The sequence below is a fragment of the Lampris incognitus genome, chromosome 18 (genome assembly GCF_029633865.1).
Source record: "Lampris incognitus isolate fLamInc1 chromosome 18, fLamInc1.hap2, whole genome shotgun sequence".
In the NCBI taxonomy this organism is placed as follows: Eukaryota; Metazoa; Chordata; class Actinopteri; order Lampriformes; family Lampridae; genus Lampris; species Lampris incognitus.
The window spans coordinates 22,851,579-22,874,663 of NC_079228.1; the positions used below are offsets into that span (position 1 = coordinate 22,851,579).

A 23,085-nucleotide genomic window follows, 5' to 3' on the forward strand; every position below is an offset into this window, starting at 1 on the left:
AATGGAGTGCATTTTCTTGACGTAGCCTACATTAACTATACTTAATGAAAATTATTTGTTCATTGGTCGCTATTCTTATTGTCCCTTAATGCCACAGGTATGATGGGATGTGTAATGCTACATGTACAAAATATAATAGTGTCGATCTTTAGACTTTGAACATTATTCAGTTGGTTACATCTCTTTTTCACTGTCGGCCACTGGTTTAGGTTTAAGCTCTGACTGGCAATTACTACTGCTAGCTGCTAATTTTGTTGACTTTTTTTGTACATATTTACTGAAATCCAGTTTTGTAAAAAATATCAACTCCCCTCCTACTTTCATGGCATCAGAACCCTCAACATCATAATACCCAGATTTTTGTCCCCCTTCATGGGGGATGCTAACCCTAACCCATCCATCTTTGTCCTAGTTAGCTTTTCGTGTTAACGTTCACAAGTCTTGTCGGATGAATCATTTATTACAGTTGAGTCTACATAGTCTGCATTGGCCCTGTGATGGCCTGACGGCCTGTCCAGGGGGTCTGCCCGCCTGGCACCCAATGACTGCTGGGTTAGGCTCCAGCATCCCCGTGACCCTGAGAGCAGGATAATGGATGGATGGATGGATTTTTCCTTTTGTCATAATCCTCACCCCAGAACATGTTTTGCCTCATAGACGTAAGCATCTTATGACAAAAAAAAAATAATCACAACATTAAAGGTTTCTTGTTGACCGCCCCCTGCAAACTGATTACATTAAATGGTCATCCGGTGCTAGTACTAGTAGCAGAGACTGTATAAAATGTTTGAAAGAGTTCTGAATATGGCTTAAGTCCTTTTTTAAATGAAAGAAACAGAAACTAATTCCTGGAGCTCAGGATTGTTTAAAAGTCTCAGCCCATGGCGTTTGCATGTGCTTCTGTCTTAATGTTATTTTCGTTAGATTCTACACTGTACCACTGATGTAATAACCTCACATATTACCATATGCTTCCCTTGTGGGAAATTATAGATTAAAGCAAACTATTTCATTTGGTGTTGATGTTGCCACATGTTTTCCTCCAGTTGTTTTTTGTATTACTGCTTTCTTTTTTTTTTATTCTTGTAGAAACAAAGTCTGGGGTTGGTAACGTTGATTCTGTAAGGGGTCCCTGGGGTGTAAATAATGTAGTTGTTTCCTTTCAATTCAGTGTTTTGCCTATTTCATGTTTTCTTTACTCTTCAAATGTAATAAATATTTTCTATTATTTTGTGCCCATGCAGTCTTATTTCTGTCATGTATGATGGAGAAATACTTTTAAGTTTGTGAATCAATGGAGACAAATATATCAAAATAAAGCCCAATATCCATCCATCCATCCATCTATACCGGTTTAATTTTAATTCTGGGTTGCTCAGAAAAGCTAATATGTTCAATAACATTTGTATTATACTCTTTTGTACAATAAATGAACAACAAATGTATAAAGTATAATGGTATTTAATTTCAGACTGATTTCATCATCTGAGTAAATTAAAGTTACGATCCTGAAAATCATCTTCCTTCTTGACCTGACAGACACCATGGTAACTGTGGTGTTATCTGAGCAAATCCGTTTGAAATGAGATGGATGCCAGTGCAGTTCGGTCATCTGTACCAACAAACATCTTAAACATGGTTGAACCTACACTTTAGCTGTTGACCTTCCTAATAAAATAAAATCTTAAGTCACGTTTTGTAATGGCCCATTGGTCCAAATGGCTCAATAGCAGCGAGTGTATTAACTCCTCTTGAACACACAGGTGTACTGCTCCTACTTCATAACCGTTTTTATTTTGTCCAGGACTGAGGGCCCACTGTAGTTGTTGGTCTTGACAGCTTCCAGGCCCTTCAGGTACTCCGCTGGAAGACCATTCTGCTTTGCACCCAAACACACCACCTGAGATAAATAGATGTTGATAGTTCAGATGCATTGAATAAATTACAGAAATATTTTTAACTGGCTCTTGGGCTCAACTGCAAGGAACAACATTGGAAATAAAGACTGGAAAGACAAAGAATGTATTGAATTACACAATTGATTCCCTAGCCCAGTACTAAATCTGGGGCATCAGGACCCGAACCCTCCCTGATTTTCATTCTCCATAACTGATTCACATCTGAAAAGGCAAGATGAATGCAAATTAAGCACCTGGGAAAGAAAAACAAGTTGTCTTTGGTTTGGAAAACCCACATTTAAAACCACTGCCAGAGGAAGTATTTTGTGCAATTCAAAATTCGTTTCTTTGTGTTGGCTTATCTATTCATCAAACAGAAATGTGCATTTTATCCTGTCTTACTGTGGACGACTGTATGAGAGGACCGGTCTAATGTAAATTAGCACAACTGGCACACACCTGTTTGTAGTGAGGAGAGGGAGGGCAGGCGTGGAAATGGTTCATTTGATAAGCCCTGCACTGCATGAGACCGTTATCAGTCTCCACCGTCACCTCCAACGGAGAGTACATTCCCTGGTTCACCCCTTCCTGTCTGAAGACAAACAGCGACACGGGATGCGACATAATGCTGCGTCATCTCTGATGATTGGGCCACTGCCTGGGTTTAAATGACAGATTGACGTCATTACTCATCGAGTGACGTGCGTGCGCGCGTGTGTGTGTATACTCACTCGTCCAGGCTTAGGAGATGGTCATTGCTTATTGACCAGACCACCCCCCATACCTCTCCGCCTGGACTGCACTCAATCGTGGCCACGCCACCATGCCACTGGTTGTCTACGTGCTCCTCCCAAAGGCCAAACCTCAGCACATAGTCCTTGAGTAACAAGTGACACGGAAGTTTTCATGAGTATCCATGGGAACACTTCAGTGCTGTCGGGCAAATTTTCAGTAATTTCTACAACTGACAAACTGAACTCATTTGATCAGCGCCATTCATTTTAAGACTTTTCAGACTGCTTATCGAGTGGGCCTACCGTATCAACCCTTTTGCGCATGCGCGGCTGGGTTTCCTGTTACTGTAAATTTGCGCTACAGCGGGTCATTTCAATACGGCAAATCATCGTAACACACATAACGAAGATAGTAAAAGCCATGGGTCAAATGAAGCCCGGCTAGAGAGGTCATCTCGGCGTCGGAAGTTAGCCGTAAAGCAAATGTTGTCGAACTGTGATTACAATAAAAGCCCACGTTGTACACGTTCTCTATCGTAGATGAACGTGTACAATAAAGACTATCGTAGCAAGTTTGGGACTATGAATAACTGCTCTCGTTTAAACACTGAAATTCTCGGCCTAATTTGGTGGCATTTCGAGGGTTAAAAAAAAAACAACAGCCGAACGCGGTTTGAAACCATTACCTTCAGCCGCCCGGTGCAGCGAAACGTTGCAGAGGGATTTGCCAAACGTAGCCTCTCCTTTAACAAGTTGCTCCCAAAAGCAAAATACATAAAATGACCAGGATTTGACATGTTTTTTCCAGTCCCCGCAGTCAACTTGTCCAGATCTGAACCTGTTAAATATTCACAATCATAAGTTCGATGATTCACGCCCCGGTGTAAGAACCGTGGCGGAGACAGCATGCGGTTTGCGATTGGAAAGTCAGTCGCCTATAATGTTCCGCTGCTACAGGTTATGGAAGAAATAATCAAGTTAAATTGTTATTAGTCATTTGTGAATTCATATGACGTGCTATTGTGATCAATTAAGTTGAGATGTTTCGTCCCATAATTTTAAATCCCGAATAACGTCAAAAATAGGACGCCCACAGTTGTCAAATTAATATAAAATTACTGACGAAGATTTGTGAATAGTTCCCACGACCTCTGTGTTGTCTCAAATCATTAAGTCCTCGAAACACCATTCCATTTGTTCGCGTTGTGACGTTTAATAAGCGGTATCTCTGACATCACTGGCCATTATGATACGTGCAGCTTCCGATTTCACATCTAGACCACGCTGGACTAGGTCCTGGTCAAAAACCACCATACACAGACTGGTCAAGTCTGGACTAGCTTATCCCAGAGAAACCAGAGACTCATTAAAACAGTTTCAAATTTGTGAAACCTTTATTCGATTGCAAAAACGCGAAAAAATAGCAACTGATTTACAGTATTGCCACAAAAGGTATTTGTTGGTTGAAATTCAATGAGGGAGTCCACATCTCTCCGTCTCAGGTTGCAATTGAGATCTCGTCTTTCTCGCTTCAAAACTAAGCAGAAAAGTTGGTTTTGCCTTTTGAAATACAATCAAAACACCTTCATAGATTGGTCAATTTACTCTTCAAATTCTTCTTTCAAACAAAAACTGCTGTTATCTCACCTTTCCTCTAACCGGCCACGGCCAACCTCTCTCACTCGTTCTGCCACTTTTGCCAAAGCCTTTACCATAGCCTGTGTTAGAAGTACCACGATTCAGCCATTAGTGTGCTTTTTCTTCATTTAATCTATATATGAAGACATTTGTATGTATGAATGGCTTTCTGTCAATATTTTATCAATATTTGATTGACAAATTGTTTAATTCATCTCCTTGATCCATCCACTAACATCTGCCATCATTTCAGACCCTGCTCTCCTCCCGCCCATTCATTGTGTTCATACCTTTGCCAGTCAGCTGCCCTTGCACATGCATGCAGACATGATCGTCATCACCCCATCCAAAGAGTTTATGCTGTAGACCTGCACAGCAGCCTAGCCATTTACCACAATGTGTCCCCTAGTCGTAGCGTTGCAGCTTTTTTGTTTTGCCTGAATCTGCCTGCCTGCAATTGTGCTTTTGAACTATGCTAGTTTTTAGCTTTTGCCTGCCTGCCTTAATCCATTACCGGTTTGACCTGTTGGTGCCCTATGTTATGCCTGCTGACAAAGTAAACCTGTTTTTGATGCTCCTGCTTTTTGAGTCTGTCAGTCTGCTTTTGGATCAAAACCAATATTTCCCAGTTTCCCATCCTCTTACTGTAACTATTGCTAGAGAGTACTGCTACAGCTTTTGGTTGCATTTCTAATATAAATACGGCTATTACAATTGTTTCAAGTACCTACGTAGCCCTTTAACTACTACTAAAACCTCGATATGTGGCTTCTCTGGGATAATCTAGCCCAGGCTTGACCAGTCTAGCTATAGCGGTTTTTGACCAGGACCTTGCCCAATGTAGTCTATGTGGGGAAAAAAGCAGTGAAATTTCCCTTTTTTGCATTTTCACAGATAGAATAAAGGTTTCACAAATCTGAAAGTGGAGTTCAGACAGCATTAAGGATCAAGCTAAAATGTCTAACCCAGAGCGATTCGCTGATCTAAAACCAGGAAGTAAATGCTACCACGACTACTACTACTACTACTACTATTACTACTGCTACTATTACTACCACTGCTACTATTACTACCACTACTACTGCTACTACTACCTGTTTTAGCAGTAGTAGTAGTAATGACTGTGAAATGACTGTGAAAATTAGATCTTAGATTATCATTAGACCATCATCATTAGACCATCGTCATTACACATCTTAGACCATGTTGCTCTCCCTGAGGTTTCTTCCTATTTTTTTCTCCCTGTTAAAGGGTTTCTTTTGGGGGGGGGGCGCGGGGGTGAGTTGTTCCTTATCCAATGCAAGGGTCTAAAGACAGGATGTTGTGTTGCTGTAAAGCCACTTGAGGCAAATTTGTAATTTGTGATATTGGGCTATACAAATAAAATTGACTTGACTAAAGATCCAATTTTACCCCCACTTTTTTCCAATTTTAGGGCCCATTTCAGCCGTTTGATTTTAATGCCAGAATTCGCTCCCCAGCAGCAGTCATCCCAGCAGTCATTGGGTAGCAGGCAGGAGACACCCTGGACAGGCCGCCAGGTCATCACAGGGCTAATCAACATAAAATTATGTACTGTTTATTATTCTCTATGACATGTTATGTATTGCTGTTTGGTAGATAACACGGTGACACTGCACTTGCAGTATATACTATATACACACATATATTTTTTTGGGTCATTTCACAGCTGCTTTTATCCAAACCCTCACGCTCCACCATGATAAAACAGAGCTGTTTTTTTCTTGGAAAGCCTGCCTGCTATTATAGCACATGCTTGTTTTCACAGCCTCGAATGTCAACTTCATACAGTGCCCGGTTCTCAAGATAATCTCAAGATAATTTGAGGTGTCTATGTCAAATGCTGGGATAGGTTCCAGCATCCCCGCGACCCTGAGAGCAAGACAAGTGGTTTGGATAATGGATGGATGGAATTTGCTTCCGTTTCTCTACAGTTCCTTGTAAATACTGTAGCCCATATGCGTCCCTCCTCCAGTCCCTGGGATATAGTTCTGACAAAATTTTTAAGATCCATCCTCCCTGGCTTAGGTCCCAGCCTGCTTTCTATCATCAACTGTTCACTCACATCCGGGTCCGTACCTGACTATTTTAAAATTACCTGTGTTCAGAACCTCTTCAAAAAACCCTCTCTCGATCCGGCAAGGGTAGAGAATTATAGATCGATTTCAAAACTTTATTTTTTATCCAAAATCCTTGAAAAAAATTGTTGCAGACCAAATCCTGCAGCTGACTTGAGGGTCATAACATTTTTGATAAATTTCAATCTGTTTTTCGTCATAAGCATAGTACTGAAACTGCATTACTAAGAGTGTCCAATGACATTCTTATGCATGCTGCAATGCATGCATAAGAATGTCAGTTTTTATCTTTATCATACTCTATTCTTATTCTTCTAGATTTAACCGTTGCCTTTGATACCATCGATCATGCCATCGCACTTAATAGGTTGGAGAACTGAGTTGGCATTTCTGGTACAGCGTTAAATTGGTTTCGCTCTTATCTAAGGTGACCATACGTCCCCAGGACAGTCCCGTTTCTCAGCCTACTTTCAGGTGTCCCGGCTTTTTCTCAAAATTACCTAAATGTCCCGTATTTTCATGCCTGGTGATATGCATGGTTATGGTGTATGTGTATTAGCCATGTTATTATGGTCGCTTAAAGGACAATAGAGTGAATTCCGCATTTTAGAATAGCCTACACGTTAACACGACCAAACTCTACATGTTAACATGCATTTTAATGCATAATATTTTTACATGTTAAAACGACCAAACTCTTTGTGTTAACATGTAATACTTTTACGTGTCTACGTGTTAAAAATAGGCCATTTGAGCAATTAACCTCTTAGAAATTTCTTGTTTACAAGGCATTAAAATGCGTGTAAACACGTATACTGGCAGCACAGGGACGAGGAACACAATCCCTCTTCAATGAAGTCGATCGCCTTCTCCAACTGTATTTGACAGTGCCCATGTCAAATGCGACAGCAGAGTGAAGCTTCTCCAGCCTCCGTCGGTTGAAGACCTTCCTTCGCTCAACAATGTCCGAGCGACGCCTAAATCACCTCCTCCACATCCATAAAGACTTCACCCATGGCCGGATTAACACACCAGGGGGCCCCTGGGCACGCACGTCAATTGGGCCCTCCCCGTCAGATAGGCTATGCAAACAATACTAAACATTGTTAAATGTTTAGTATTCAATCAATACTAAACATTTATATCATCAATACAGACTTTGTAGCTTGGGGCCCTGCATCAGTAGAGACTGTAGCTTAGGGCCCCGCATCAACAGAGACTTTGTAGGTTGGGGCCCTGCATCAGTAGAGACTGTCGCTTGGGGCCCCCACATCAGTAGAGACTAGCTTGGGCCCTGCATTGCGACGCAGGGTTGGAACAAAAGTCCCTTGTAGGGTATGATGGGGGATCGCTACTAGTGGGATGTGCGCAGACGCGCTTCCTGAAGGAGGGGAATAGTGTAATGTACACAAATAAGCAGACACGTTAGCCCTTGGCTAACGGGTCGGACCCTTTAGTCGACTGGTTAACGTTGTTGCCTGCGGCTGTGGCGGATCCCGCGGCTGCCCTCCGAATTCACTGCACACAACCTTGGTGTGATCCTTGATCCCATTCTCTCCCTTGAGCCACATATCCGCCAAATGGTCAAATCCTCCTTCTACCACCTTCGCAACATTGTGAAAATAAGATCCTCTCTTAAATGCCCTGCTGCTGAGATACTGATCCATGCCTTAATCTCCTCCTGCCTTGATTACTGCAACTCACTCCTATATGGCATCAGTGCTAGCTCTATCAAGAGACTCCAATAGGTCCAGAACGCATCTGCCCAACTTTTAACGTTCACCAAATCCTGGCACCACATCACCCCAGTCCTAAAAGACCTCCTCTGGCTACCCATCTCCCACCGGATCAATTACAAAATCCTGGTTCTTACTTATAAAGCCCTTCACAAACTGGCTCCCCCACACCTCACCGAACTCCTCTCCCCCTACCAATCCTCTAGGTCCCTCAGATCCACCTCAGCCTCCCTTCTCTCTACCCCAAGGTCCAACCTCTGCGGCTTTGGTGACCGAGTCTTCTCCAGGGCAGCTCCCAGGCTCTGGAACTCACTCCCCCAAATCATTAGACTCAGATTCCCTCCCACTCTTCCAATCCCGTCTCAAGACACACCTTCTCTCCATTGTCTTCTCGTGCCCCCCCCCGTCCTCTCGTCCACTCCTGGTCTGGGGCAGGCTGGGGACTGAGCGCTCGACCTGCCCCCTCCCTCAACTCCCTCCCCAAGCGCATCGGACACCGCTGCAGGCTGCCCACGTTCAGGTCATTGGTCTGCACTCACCTCTCTATACTTCATCTGTGATTTATGATGTTTGTTTTTCTTTGCCTTTTGTATCTGCCTAAGTCGGAGAGTACTGCTGGCATCGTGTGTGGCTGCCGCTTCTCTCTCTCATAGCCCCCCTTCCCACCACCCCTGTATGTCTGTGTTATGTTTATCTGTCGTCTTGTTTCACCCCATTTATTGTAAAGCGACCTTGAATATTAGAAAAGCGCTATATAAGTTTAATTTTATTATTATTATTATACGCGAACACAATACCCCTGACCTTTTGGGGCCCCTCGTGGTCCGGGGCCCCGGGGCACTCGCTGGCATGCCCGGTCCATAATCCAGCCTTGACCTCACTGATGGCCTGGACCTCCGGAAAGTGCTCCGCAGCTTCTGCTTTGCCAATGAGCGAAGGGAGGTTTACTTCGGGCAAAGTCTGAGGGGGAAATAGACAAACGAAATTAACTTTACTAGGCCTAAGTTAGGCTAAGCGTTGCCAGTGTGGCAATTTGAACTTTTACAAATGCCTTTAGGCGACTTTTTCCTTTAAGTCTTTAAATATTTTGTTCACTAATTTTATATTCGTGATCCCCATGAGTTAAGGGAGCCAAAATTTTGAAATTTAATGCTCGCATTGGGCAATAAACAACTGAGATATTTCTGTTTTTTTTTTAATAGATTAAGATAAAGTACGTTGTTAAATACTTATCCTTATCTCTTTTTCTTTCTTTACCATCTTCTTACTGTTGTTTCGGCTGCTTACTTGAATAAAAATGACCGTTGACGAGAGAAAGTCACTAGCGTGCCGCTGCTTCTTCATTTCTGAGTGAAATGAACGTTTATTTCCGGTTGATGCCAGATCCAACGGGGTGTAGGCACGGAAGTAGATCGGCTGTTGCGTCGGCCAAGACAGCGTGGACCCTCGAAGCGCACCGATTGCCAGACCGACACACAGAACAATAGTTGGGGCGAATTAAGTTAACGTTAGTTAGCTAGCAATAGCGGTAGGATGAGGGTTAGGGTTAGAGTACGATCTGGCAATGTTAAGGTCAGTTGTAAGCGAGCTAGCTAAATGTTAAAGTGCACATCGATTGTTTGAAGTCAGTGCGCTTCGAGGTTCCGCGCTGTCTACTGGCCAACACAACAGCCAGTCACGGCTGCAACAGCCAGTCACGGCTACTTCCGTGCTTACACCCCGTTGGATCTAGCGTCAACCTTTATTTCCGTTGCGTAATTGGACGCCCACGCCTATACGCAAAGCCTATTCAGCACGTGGAGAAGATCAGCCAATCAACACACACCTTTTGAAAGTTCGTATGAATTGGTAATATGTAATTTCATGACATCACATTGATATCACATGTCCAAAGCCTTAACATTTTTTTTTGTAAAAAGGCAATCAAGTTGCGCCCCAAGTTTTTGTATGGATTAGTGATGGGAATTACGGCTCTTTGAAGGGAACCGAATCTTATGGCTCCGTTCCTTTAATGATAGGATAAGATTTGGATCATATTCAAACTTAGATGCTTAAAGCCCCTGGAAACAAAGCCTCAAATTGTTAAAATGTATGATATCAAACATGAGTGCTTGAATTAAAAAATATAGGCCTATATTTTCAGGGACAGTCCCCGAATTAAGTAATATGTCCGAAAGCATCCCCGATTCGTTATTGCAGTTAAAAAAAACGCTTCATCCTTATCGCGCTATAGAAAGCAGAAAGGGAAAAGAGATTGTAAATGAATCATGCTCGTTGCAATGGTTGCAATGTCAGATTAAAAGAAACTCGGCATTTTGCGCCTGTATTGAGAGAGCGCGAGTCGAAGTGATACAATGTTGCAGTTTTTGGAATTCCACTCTCTGTATGAAACGGGTTATTTAAATAAACTTGCCTTGAATGCAATTCTTGCAACACTTTTAGAAAATAATTTTAGAAAACTTTTTACTGGCACAATAAAAAAAAACAAGTATAATGAATTTTGTGCAAGAGCCACATGTGTTCACGTAAAGGGGAATGGATTTAGGGCAGACAGTGAAATGGGTACAACGAGAAAAAGAACGGCTCCCACCAAGTGCGACTCGGTTCCCTTTGTTCGTACCAAAGATCCGTTCAAACGAAACGGATCGTTCGCGAGCGTCACATCACTAGTATGGATGATATTTTCACAACAGCAGTTGTAATAATAATTTACCAGTGGCTAAATCATTTTGGTGAGGAATGCGACGATGAAGCAGTAAGCTGTTTTTCAGATTTTTCGTTAAACATGGCTTTGGGGTCGATGTGCGCTGCTGAACACATGGCAACATTAACGTTGCTATTGCTTGCTTGCTACTACAGTGTTACTGTCTTGTAAACTCGTACTTTAGGCTAAATGAACAAGAAATGTTTGTATCTAATCCCACATGCACTAGCTGGCTTATGTTTTTTATGATTAATAGTTTTTTTATTTTTTTCACAATAACAAAACATATATATACACACACACACACACACACACACACACAAGTATTTCAATTACAAATAACATGGACATTAAATCAGAATGCGATAGAAACGAAACAAACACAACCAGACCAAAAATAAATAAAATATAGGAGAGACATACTGAAATAAGGAAAGAAAAAAACGAGGAAAAAACAAAAAAACAAACAAACAAACAAAAGAATAATAATAATCCTAACAAATACAATAGGGTTCCACCAGCTTCGCTGCTTGGACCCCTAAAAAACATGACTGTGATGCGTGGAGTGCTTAAAAGTTTACAGCATTGCTTGGCGGCGCTAAAACAGTGACGTCACAGGGTATCTATAAATACAGTAAACCCCTGCACACGCATATATATCATTGTTGGCACCCCCCCACACACACACTTCTGAAATGATTCTGGCGCGCCTGCTGCTACTACTACTACTGCTACTACTACTACTACTACTACTACTACTACTAATAATAATAATAATAATAATAAATTCAACTCAAACGCTTTTCTAATACTCAAAGTCGCTTTACAATAAACGAGGTGAAACAAGACGACAGATAAACATAACACAGACGTAGAGGGGTGGATGGGAAGGGGGGCTACGAGAGGCAGAAGCGGCAGCCACACACGACGCCAGCAGTACTCTCCGACTTTTTTCAGAAGTGGGCACCCCCCCACCCCCCCCACTTCTGAAATGATTCCGGTGCGCCTTCTGCTACTGCTACTGCTGCTAATATTACTACTACCACTACTACTACTAATGCTGCGGCTGCTGCTACTACTATTACTAGTTTCTCCTCAACTACTAGTACTACTACTACTACTGCTGCTGCTGATAATAATACAATAATAATAAACTTTTTTTGCAACCACCACCACCACTACTACTACTACTACTACTTTCGGCTGCTCCCGCTGGGGGTCGCCACAGCGGAACATCCGTTTCCATTTCTTCCTGTCTTCTGCATCTTCCTCTGTCACACCAGCCACCTGCATGTCTTCCCTCACCACATCCATAAACCTCCTCTTTGGCCTTCCTCTTTTCCTCTTCCCTGGCAGCTCCATATTCAGCATCCTTCTCCCAATATACCCAGCATCTCTCCTCCACACGTCCAAGCCATCTCAATCTTGCCTCTCTTGCTTTGTCTCCAAACCGTCCAATTTGAGCGGTCCCTCTAATATAATCATTCCTAATCCTGTCCTCCTTCGTCACTCCCAATGAAAATCTTAAAATCTTCAACTCTGCACCTCCAGTTCCGCCTCCTGTCTTTTGGTCAGTGCCACTGTCTCCAAACCATATAACATAGGTGGTCTTACAACCATCTTGTAAACCTTCCCTTTAACTCTTGCTGGTACCCTTCTGTCGCAAATCACTCCTGACACTCTTCTCCACTCTCTTCTTCACCTCTCTTCCGCACTCCCCATTACTTTGAACAGTTATATTAAGTATTTAAACTCATCCACCTTCGCCACCTCTACTCCTTGCATCGTCGCCATTCTGCTGTCCTCCCTCTCATTCATGCATGTGTATTCCATCTTGCTTCTACCGACTCTCATTCCTCTTCTCTCCAGTGCATACCTCCGCCTCTCCAGGCTCTCCTCAACCTGCACAGATGATCACAATGTTGACCATCTCTATACTTGTCCATCAACATTCTCAAAGCCAACATTGCATCTGTAGTGCTCTTCCGTGGCATGAAACCATACTGCTGCTCGCTAATCGTCACCTCTTCTCTTAACCTAGCTTCCACTACTCTTTCCCATATCTTCATGCTGTGGCTGATCAACTTTATACCTCTGTAGTTACTACAGCTCTGCTGCGCAAGTAAACGCTATTGATGACGTGTAATTTGTTTGACGGTCACACAATCATGAGCGGACAAAGGTGCGCTACAGTCGACGGAAGAACTCTTATTAGAAATTTAGGCAGTTGAAAATGTAAAATGTATGTAGCCGGGTTGTAAAGAACCGATCTTTCTTCCAGCAGTGAAATGAAATTCTGTACTGCCCCTTTAAGAGATTAAGCTCGACGCAGGGTTATAACGTCACACGCGCGACGCCTAGTGTACCTGCAGACAGTGTCAGTTAAGTTTTTAGTTTTGTTTTCTGCATTATAATTTGGTTCCTACTTCTCACCTGTATATTGTAGTACGGAGGGCGGAACTAATCTCCGCGGCTCTATTGTTACTGGCAATTTAAGAATGTAGCACCTCGATATCAAGCGCCAAAAATAATAGCACTAACAGCGACAAGAAAATAGCAGCACACAAGACAAAGCTAATTAAGAGAGAGACAAGTTAAGATAACAAAAAGATTTAATTGTATACTTGCCTGTAAGACCTGAGGAAAGAAGATAATCTAGACGGAGACCAGACGAAGTGAAGAATTTAGCCCCTCTCAGTACTAAGCAGCTGACGAGGTAACGTTATGTGTTGCTAATTGTCTGTTGTGCTAGCTAATTTGCTAATGTGCTAACTATCTGTGCAGTTATTGAGAATTGACGTACATGTATGCATTTTATTTTTATTTGCTCTCAACCTAGTCTCACGGGTTGGCCTGTTCCCGAAGAATAAACCCCGTTACTATCCAAGACTTGCTTCGTTGTGATTACTGAGTGGAGCTACAGTGAGACTCTACTGCACCGTCCGGATTCGACCAATAGACTGCGCCAAAAGACAGCAAAGTACCGGTAGATGACAGACAGCCCAAGCCATCAACCCAACATGGAAAGGTCCATCACTCACCGTCATAGACTGTCGTCGGTGCTCCTCTTATCTTAAGTTAAAGTCCTACCAAGAGACTAAAACACATTTATTTGCATTTCTTATACCAAGTTAATTAAGTTTATTTGCTTACCTTTTCAACTGAAGTTAATTTAAGTCATTTAATAATTGATATTGCATTTGTGTGTGGTTGTTATGTGAATGTTCATATAAGAATAGTACATTTAAAGGTGAATTGCAGCTATTTAGTAATTGCACAAGTTAACTTCAGTGAACATTTTGGTTAATTTAAGTTGTTACATTGGTCATTTAAGGTGAAATAAGTCTATTAGGTATAAAATTAACCCAATTGAGTGTCATTAGCCTCGAGATAAGATAGTTAATTACCAAAATAAAATAACTACTCAACTAAGGTTTGACTACAAGGCTATAACAAATAAGTCAAAATAGTGCTATTTGCTGTAAGTTATAGTAGTTATATCAAAGGGGGATAGCTATTCAACTAAACTAGAACATAACATGTAACTGTAAATGTGGTTAAATTACAGTTAAAGACAAGACTCAATTTAAACCAAACTAAGATAAGAGGATAAGTCAAGTAAAATGTCAGAGAATGAGTATTATTGTGAGGGTAGCAAAAAGCCTTTAGATGACAACTTGCAGCACTTCACAGACACGCAACCATCAGCAGCTGAAGGCAAAGGAGCTGATGAGCCTGATTCCTCACAAGAGCCACAAAGATGCAAAAGAATCCGCAACTTAACGGAAAAGGGCCAAGAACTGCACGATGAGCAAGTAAGAAGACTTGCACACCGTTTCAGTGTGAGCTATAAGAAGTGGAAGGCTATCTCCAAAGACGCCAATCAAGTGCTGAGTGAACAATGCTCAAACGAACTGCTGCAAGAGCACATCAGAAGGGTAAGCGACACATCAAATAATGTGTTCCTCATCTATGATGAATTATGGGATATTGACAGTCCTGACCATGACACACGTCGCAGGGTAGACACCTGTGAAGCAATAACATGGAAGATAATTGAGACTTCAAAGGATCATCTGGACACAAGACAGGATGATGGTCATGGGGATAATGATCAAGGTAGGAAGGAGATAGCGCCTGCACTTACTTTTGAAGACTTAAAAAAATTAAGTATCAACACTCACCGCAGCAAGACCTCAAAAACATCATCTTCACGTTCAAGCCTGTCTGCTGCCAAGAGACAAGATGCTGCTGCTGACATTGCTGCCAATGAAGCCACTTTAGAGGTACTGCAAGAGCAAGAATGTTATATGGAAGAACTTGGAAGGCTCCAAGCTGAAGCTGCTCAAGTACGAGCTAAACAAGAAGCTGACAATGCAGAAAGACAACGAGAGATAGAATCCAAGCGCAGACAAGTAGAGCGTCTGGAGACAATTAAGAAGCTAAATGCTGCCAAGGCTAGACTCCAAATATATGAGCAGAGTGAATGCTCCGACGAAGAAATATATAACATGCTCCATGATCGTGTCTCTCTGAGGAAGGAAGTCAAGCATAAAAGCCCATCACAGTACCATCCTTCGCCAAAAGCTGTGACACAACCAATGGCTGTGATACAGCCAAAGCAAGAAGACAGCACATCAGCTCTTGTTAAGAGCATTCGCAGAGTCTATGAGTGCTAATCGACTTCCTGTGCCTGAACCAACAACATTCAATGGTGACCCACTTAGAGTCAACGACTGGAAAGCTTCCTATCAGACACTCATTGATAGAAAAAGCATACCAGCTAAAGAAAAGCTATATTATCTGCGAAAGTATGAGGGTGGACCTGCCAAGGCGGCCATAGAGAACTACTTCCTTCTAGGCACAGAGTCAGCCTATAATGCAGAATGGGCCATTTTGCAAGAACGATATGGCAACCCATTCCTCATTGCTAAAGCATTCAGAGACAAACTCGATGCATGGCCCAAGATAAGCACCAAGGGCAGCACAGAACTTCAAGAATTCACAGATTTCCTTGCCAGCTGTGAGGCTGCCATGTTGCAGATGAAAGGGCTTGAAGTACTCAATGACTGTAATGAGAACCAGAAATTTCTCATTAAACTTCCAGACTGGCTGACCTCAAGATGGAATAGGAAAGTCATAGAAGAGGAAGAGCAAAAACACACCTACCCAAGCTTCAGCCAGTTCGTTAAGTTCCTCACACGTGAAGCCAAAATTGCTTGTCATCCAGTATCATCCCTCCGCGCTCTAAAACCAAGTGAGAGCGAAAGGTTCAAGGTTTCAAAAAGCAGAAGTCCCGGAGCAAAGGTGCTGGCAACCAATTCAGACGAGAGGGTTGTCTATTTATCCTGTGATTTCTATGAGAAGGCAGGTCACACTCTACACAAATGTCGCAGATTTATGGATAAGACAATCGCTGAACGAGTCAAGTTTGTTCAGGAGAAGAAATTGTGCTTCGGCTGTCTGAAGTCCGGCCATCGCTCAAATGAATGTAAGAGCAAAAATTATTGTGATACGTGTGAGAAAAGACATCCAACTTGCCTCCACGATAATCGCATTAAAGAAGAAAAGATGGCAACAAGGCCTGGTGGAGCAAGGAACATTGACAAGTCACAGGAAAGGAGAGTGGAACGCTCACATGATACATCGGCAAGAACATCAAGTGAGGCAAGAGCATCAAGTGATGTGAGAACATCAAGTAAAGCAACAACCTCGAGTGATCCAAGCACATCAAGCGAAGCAAGGTCATTGAGAGTTGTTCAGAATGTCAAGGACACTCATACATCCTCAATTGTTCCAGTGTGGGTGTCAGCAGCAAGTGAGCCCACCAACGAAGTTCTTGTGTATGCACTTCTCGATACACAAAGTGACACAACGTTTATCCTCGAAGACACAGCAAAGGCTCCCCACACAAAGAATGCACCAGTTCAGCTAAAGCTCTCCACAATGGCTGCAAAAACCACGCTTGTGTCATGCAGGAAACTGACTGGTTTACAAGTGAGAGGATACTTCTCAGACAAGATAATCCCTCTGCCAGGGACCTACACTAGAGAGTTCATCCCTGCAAACAGAGATCATATTCCTACACCAAAGACTGCAATGGCTTGGCCTCATCTTGAACACATTGGGCACGAAATCGCTCCTATGCAAAAATGTGATGTTGGCTTGCTAATTGGCTACAACTATCCTCAAGCTCTCCTCACAAAACAAGTGGTGTCAAGTAAGGAGGACAATCTGCCCTTCGCTCAGAGAACAGACTTGGGCTGGAGTGTAGTCGGCTATGGCAATCCATGTCTCGATTATGGAGATGTAATTGGAGTAAGTCACCAGGTCATCATGAAGCAAGTGATGCCATGTCTTCAGTGCTCTGCAGATCTCACAAGTGAAGTGCACTATGTCCTTAGAACACAGATCAAGGAGGCATACTCACCTGTGGATGTCATCAAAGTGCTGGAATCTGACTTTGTCGAAAGAGCGTCAGAAGATGACCACTTTTCTCAAGAAGATCTTCAATTCCTGTCAACAATGGAAAAAGGCATCAGGCTCAAAGATGATGGACACTATGAAATGCCACTGCCATTTAAGAAAGAAAGACCCAACTTACCTGATAACAAGGTGTGCGCCATCCACCGTCTCCGATGCCTAGAAAGGAAGTTGAGGAAAAATGAAAAATACAACAAAGACTATAAGACCTTCATGGATGAAACAATCTCAGGCGGAGATGCAGAAAGGGTCCCAGAATCAGAAATCTGTAACTGGTTCACAGGCCCATATTTTCTCTGGCACAAAGAGCTACCAAGTGGAGAAGTCAAGGTGGGAGAAATTAAAAGTGGCGACCCAGAGCTCAAGAAAGCTCAGGTTTATGACACCCAGGCAGTGGAAGTTGGCAAAGGTTATCGAAGTGTACCCAGGAAAGGATGGAAGAGTCAGGAGACTCAAGTTGCTCATCAGTGACTCAACTCTGGATTCTAAAGGAATGCGCATCTCCAAGCCAGCTCACATGGAGAGGCCTATCCAGAAGACAGTTACACTGTTGGAAGCTGAAGACTGAAGGCTTTAGTATATCTAAAGACTAATACAAATACAGTAGAAGCTAGTAGTTAACAGCTCAATTAAAGATAAGAATTGTGAATTAAGTTGACAGTATAATAATCATTTCTAAAGCTGTCTTTATCTCCAATCCCTCCACCAGTAGTTCAGGTGGTTCATAGTATATTTTTTAAGTTAATGTTTCTATGCAACATGACGTCTTTCAAAGTCTGTCGTTCTAAGAAATCACTAATGATTTGGTGGGAGTGTAACTGCAGACAGTGTCAGTTAAGTTTTTAGTTTTGTTTTCTGCATTATAATTTTGGTTCCTACTTCTCACCTGTATATTGTAGTACGGAGGGCGGAACTAATCTCCGCGGCTCTATTGTTACTGGCAATTTAAGAATGTAGCACCTCGATATCAAGCGCCAAAAATAATAGCACTAACAGCGACAACAAGAAAATAGCAGCACACAAGACAAAGCTAATTAAGAGAAAGACAAGTTAAGATAACAAGAAGATTTAATTGTATACTTACCTGTAAGACCTGAGGAAAGAAGATAATCTAGACGGAGACCAGACGAAGTGAAGAATTTAGCCCCTCTCAGTACTAAGCAGCTGACGAGGTAACGTTATGTGTTGCTAATTGTCTGTTGTGCTAGCTAATTTGCTAATGTGCTAACTATCTGTGCAGTTATTGAGAATTGACGTACATGTATGCATTTTATTTTTTATTTTATTTGCTCTCAACCCAGTCTCACGGGTTGGCCTGTTCCCGAAGAATAAACCCCGTTACTATCCAAGACTTGCTTCGTTGTGATTACTGAGTGGAGCTACACCTAGTGTCAGTCAGAGCGAGGACAGGGTGAAGCATGGTGGACAGAGATGCATAGCAGTCTGCATCGGGGTAAATATTTTAAAATATTTACATTCAACTTATGGAAATAATGTTCATATCCAGTACCTAAGATCTCAAAGTGTATATTTACGAGTTATTAGAGTGAGATGGAGTATTATTTTGCATGGATGGTTCTGAATTGTGTAGTATGCATAACCGCGTGTTCGGATTTTATTATTTGCATTTACTGGTACTTATAAAACTGCGTGTTACCCGCGGTGCGTACTTCGGTATTTTGTGCATATTATTTTGTAGCGATTCGGTATTTTATTTCGGTATTCTCCTTTTGTTACTGTGAGGTTGTTGAATCAACTACTGTGAACGTTTGACTAGGTAGACAGTTTTGCTGTAGCTGTTCTTGGCCAGCCACGCTGAGGAGGCCATCTTGAAACGGGGCTGCAAGTGAGTGGCGGTATGCACTTTATTTCACATAAAGGCCTTAATGCTACTGTTGTTTAATGTTAATGTAATTAACATTGAATGTTTTCTTTTGTATTGTTGTTTTATTTACAGAAGCCCACTACTGTATTTCATTTGTATGTATTTCATTTGTATATATTTCATTTGGGTACATTTTCATTTGTATATTTTATTTTCATGCAGTCGTGATCTATTTCTTTCTATTCTCCTATCGACCCTTGTCCTCCTATTGAAGTGAGGCAGCATTCAGAATAAAAACCCTAAAATAGAATTTTGTGTTGTCCGGTGAGTTCATTACCCTAAGGACCCATCACATGTAAAACGGAGAATACAAATACTCCCAGCGGGGACGCATTGATGGGATACTGAAAATGGCGAACACGGTTATTTTGGCGCAGAGTCTAACACCATATTAACGGAAAAAATGAATGGAAGAGCCAGTGTCGGCGCTACGGGGGGGGGGGCATTGGCCGGGCCTCGCCCCCCCAAATGAAAGTTGTGCCCCCCGCCAATTACCCAGTGATGGTGTGAAAATTAGTACTTAAACATCATGTAAAAATTAAAATTAATTAATGCACATAGCACATTTAAGTACATAATCAATAATAATAATAATCAATGAAATAAAATGCTTAAATTTTGTGATTGTGGAGGAGTGGGGTTAGCAGGACACCGGAGCGGAACATCAGTCTTTGATTTTGTCCATTCAGGTGGTAATTGCGTGTGAGACACAGGAAAAGGATACTTTAAAAACGTGGCAAAATCGACACTTGAGTCTGACAACTTCGCAGCTCGCATGACTATTTTAGAGATTGTTTGCTAAAAATACAAGGTGATTTACTTGGTCAGAGGCGAGTGCTGCACGTTTTTTGTTAACGATGTTCCCAGCATTGGAAAAAACACGTTCTGATCGCACAGAAGTGCCGGGGCGGGGAGGCAACATATTGTTGGAAAAACGCTGTCAGGTGTGGCTGTTTTGAAGCCGGCGCCTCGTCACAGCTCTGCGCGAATTCTGATGGGTGCTTTGTTTGAAGATGTTGCTTTAAATTTGTAACTTAGTTGTGGAGCGTTACACTTACTCAAAAATGGCATACCTTACACACCACTTTTTTCTTTGATTCTTGGTTCTTTCGGCTTAGCCATTTAGTAGCCTACTGTGACGCAGTGCAGCTAGCATATCAGTGTGTTGTAGTGGGCTGTCTGCTGCGAGTAAGCTCACGCGATCTGCTTTGTAGCGTCTGTGCGCGCGAATGTAAAACAACGGGGGAAAAGAGCAGAGCACAAGGATTCTAAGCGCACATTCGAAGGTTAATTTAGCAAATAATTAATAAAAAAAATTCACAATCGAAGAATATTCAAATATAGAATGTAAATTTGACAGCCTAATGCTCATGCCCCCCCCCCCCCCCCCCGTAGAACCGTAGGCCCGGCCGTCAGACTTGTTCTGGCGCCGACACTGGGAAGAGCAAATCTAGTGTGGCTTTACATTTTGCTTCCCTTTTGCGTTGTTGCCTAGCGACATTGATAAATAAAAGCAGCATGTACTGATGATGTAAACGGACCAGGGTTCGGAACCAAATAATGTAAAAAGAGACCCGCGGGACAGTCGGAACATTGGCACTCGAGGTTGTACCAGGGAAATGGACCAAGTGTGAAAGCATCGTAAGGTGTGAAAAACGGAGGCTCGGTCGCTCAGTGATGCAAGTTAAATTCCCCCAACTTTCGAATCGGAAGCTGCGCGCCAAGTGATGTCGTCACAACGCCAACAAACGAAAAGGTGTTTCGCTGATTTAAAGACGATTGAGACAAAACCCAAGGCTGTGGAAACATTTCACAAATAATCTAAAGTCATTTTAAATTGGTTTGACAACTGTGGGTGTCCTATTCCTCAGGTTATTAAGGTTTTAAAATTATGGTGTGGTGACCTACTCCTTTCTCCACAGTGGGACAACACATCTCAACGGAGTTTTTATTAAAATGGCACGTCATATGAATTCAAAAATCACTAATAACTCCCATTTATTTTTTTCCTTCGATCTTTGATAGTAGCCGAGCATTATATTCGGCTGAATTTCCAATCGTCCACCGCATGCTATCTTTCCTACGGCCTTACACCGGGGCGTCGATTTTTCCTAGGTCCTTGCAAATTCTCTTCCGGGTCAGTCTGGTTAGGCGGGTTAAAACTCATTCCTACCTGAGCCGTCTGAAGGTTGCCACTCAGTCACTCAAACATGTGAACATCAACACCTACGTGTGAGTGACAGCGGATGGAAATGCGTTATTGGAGCTTTGCGCGGCAACACGTCCAACCTAGGGGAACCTTAACGGCGTTTTAACTGATTTGTAGGCGGAGTTTGAAAACCTAAAGCGTGAATGAACCCAGAAGTAAATTTTATTTGAACTCTGAGAGGAGTTAAAACGAATGGAGTTTGAACTCCCCTGTACAAGTTATTATTCTTCTGTATGACAATTGTATACACCTCTGTTGTAAATCAAACTTTAAAAAAAAAAACGAAGGCGAGAGCTGAATCTGGGCAGTCGGTCATGGTCGGTTTCATTCAATGGCTTCTGTGCTCAAAACACAGGCGCGTTTGTGACTATAATTTAAAAAAACGGACTTGCGCCTTAAATGTACGACCCGGGTGGGGTGTGTTGTTCCACTACTGCCGTACAGAAGCTTTTTCGTACACACGGTACAGAAACAACCGGGTTCGTGACACCAAGTTCCCGGAGGTTTCCCCATCTCCATCCACTTCCTCTGAACAAGCCCATCGCCGTTTGTCTTGACACCTGCCAGCCGCGCTTCACCGGCTTTGATACACTTAGCTGGCCATCGAAAGAAGCCGTCTAATATGCCCACCTGTTAAGACCTTTTTTTACAGCAGCCATTTTGACATGAAATACTAGGTAAACAAACACATGCTACTAATCACTTTAAAGCTCTCTACCCAACAGAACGGAACATCCATTAATGCCATTACTAACACCTGTGTTTACCTACCATTTCATATCAAATTGGCTGCTGTGGAAAAAAAAGTCTATTGTGACATTTTGTGTTGCACCGCTAAACGTGATATACACAACACACCGAAAGCATATAGAATGGTTGTCTCTTTTTTAAACGAGAACGTTTTATAAATCGAAAATCTAAGCCAGCGGAAAACTTAAAAGCCCTGCAAATGCATTTGATTTTCACTGATTTACTGCTGAAGTGAGAGAAAGAATGACTGGACTGCTCATTTCATAAATGGGTTTTTTTCTCCTCTGTAATTACCTACAGTGGGGCATGGACCAAGGCCCCCCATTTAGGGTCAGGGCCCTTCTGAAGTGGCCTCGTCACCACTCTTAATGGAGAAGTTGAAATTTTTTCCCTCTTATAACGAATGTCAATCACAAATGACATCTGGAGGAAATACATTGGTCAGTTTCCTTTTTATCAGTCTTTAGTTTACAAATTTGAGATGAGAAAATAAAGGCAATTTTTTTCCGAATAAAAATATTGTAAACCTTTGAGGCTGTGCAGTCTGGTTCATTAGGTACATAACATGCCAGCCTATCTTTTTACTGCCCACTGAACCAACCAACTCAATTTAACACTCAAACTGATCTCCAGCATTAAGACTCCACTGAGACCATGTTCTAGCAATTAACTCCAAGGCCCTGACAGGGAAGCCTACATGATTTAGTTTGTTTGTCACAGCAGTCCAATTATTCATTTGACATTACTTGATAACTCGTCTTTATGCACTTAACATACAAAACTATCTTCAGCTGTAGTTATTTTACAAAACACCAGTCTGTATAAACAAACGCAGTTAAATCATCTCTCAAAATCAAACCTAACCAATTCACAGACAGTCTCTGTTAATGAACACTTTAATATACAAAATTAAAAAAAAAGACAGTGGGACTTGCAAAACTTTTCCTTG

At 42.2% G+C, this 23,085-nt stretch overlaps 1 protein-coding gene across 4 annotated transcripts; it reads right to left on the minus strand.

The window, feature by feature from the left end:
• Positions 1-77: 77 nt before the first annotated feature.
• On the minus strand, positions 78-21,473 carry ggcta (gamma-glutamylcyclotransferase a). 4 transcript variants are annotated; one of them, XM_056298892.1, is made up of 5 exons: positions 12,571-12,657; positions 8,910-9,065; positions 2,630-2,775; positions 2,358-2,490; positions 78-1,900 (listed from the first exon to the last, which is right to left on the minus strand). In XM_056298892.1, exons 1-5 carry the CDS (start codon positions 12,640-12,642, stop codon positions 1,775-1,777), a joined length of 633 nt encoding a protein of 210 aa, XP_056154867.1. In that variant the 5' UTR covers positions 12,643-12,657; the 3' UTR covers positions 78-1,774. The 4 variants fall into 4 exon arrangements, with proteins under 4 accessions (XP_056154867.1, XP_056154869.1, XP_056154871.1 ...); XM_056298894.1 differs by lacking the exons at positions 8,910-9,065; positions 12,571-12,657 and adding exons at positions 3,319-3,470; positions 21,351-21,473 and having other exon boundaries at positions 81-1,900; XM_056298896.1 differs by lacking the exons at positions 8,910-9,065; positions 12,571-12,657 and adding exons at positions 3,319-3,470; positions 3,756-3,865 and having other exon boundaries at positions 81-1,900.
• Between the last annotated feature and the right edge of the window lie 1,612 nt (positions 21,474-23,085).

What these genes read in the sequence shown, in the direction of transcription:
- ggcta (XM_056298892.1), bottom strand. Translation starts at nt 12,642, where the DNA reads ATGGAATACACATGCATGAATGAGAGGGAGGACAGCAGAATGGCGACG. An exon ending in CATCTCCTAAGCCTGGACGA is followed by an intron (nt 2,491 to 2,629) that starts GTGAGTATACAC and finishes GTTTGTCTTCAG; the next exon opens with ACAGGAAGGGGTGAACCAGG. An exon ending in CCTCTCCTCACTACAAACAG is followed by an intron (nt 1,901 to 2,357) that starts GTGTGTGCCAGT and finishes TATTTATCTCAG; the next exon opens with GTGGTGTGTTTGGGTGCAAA.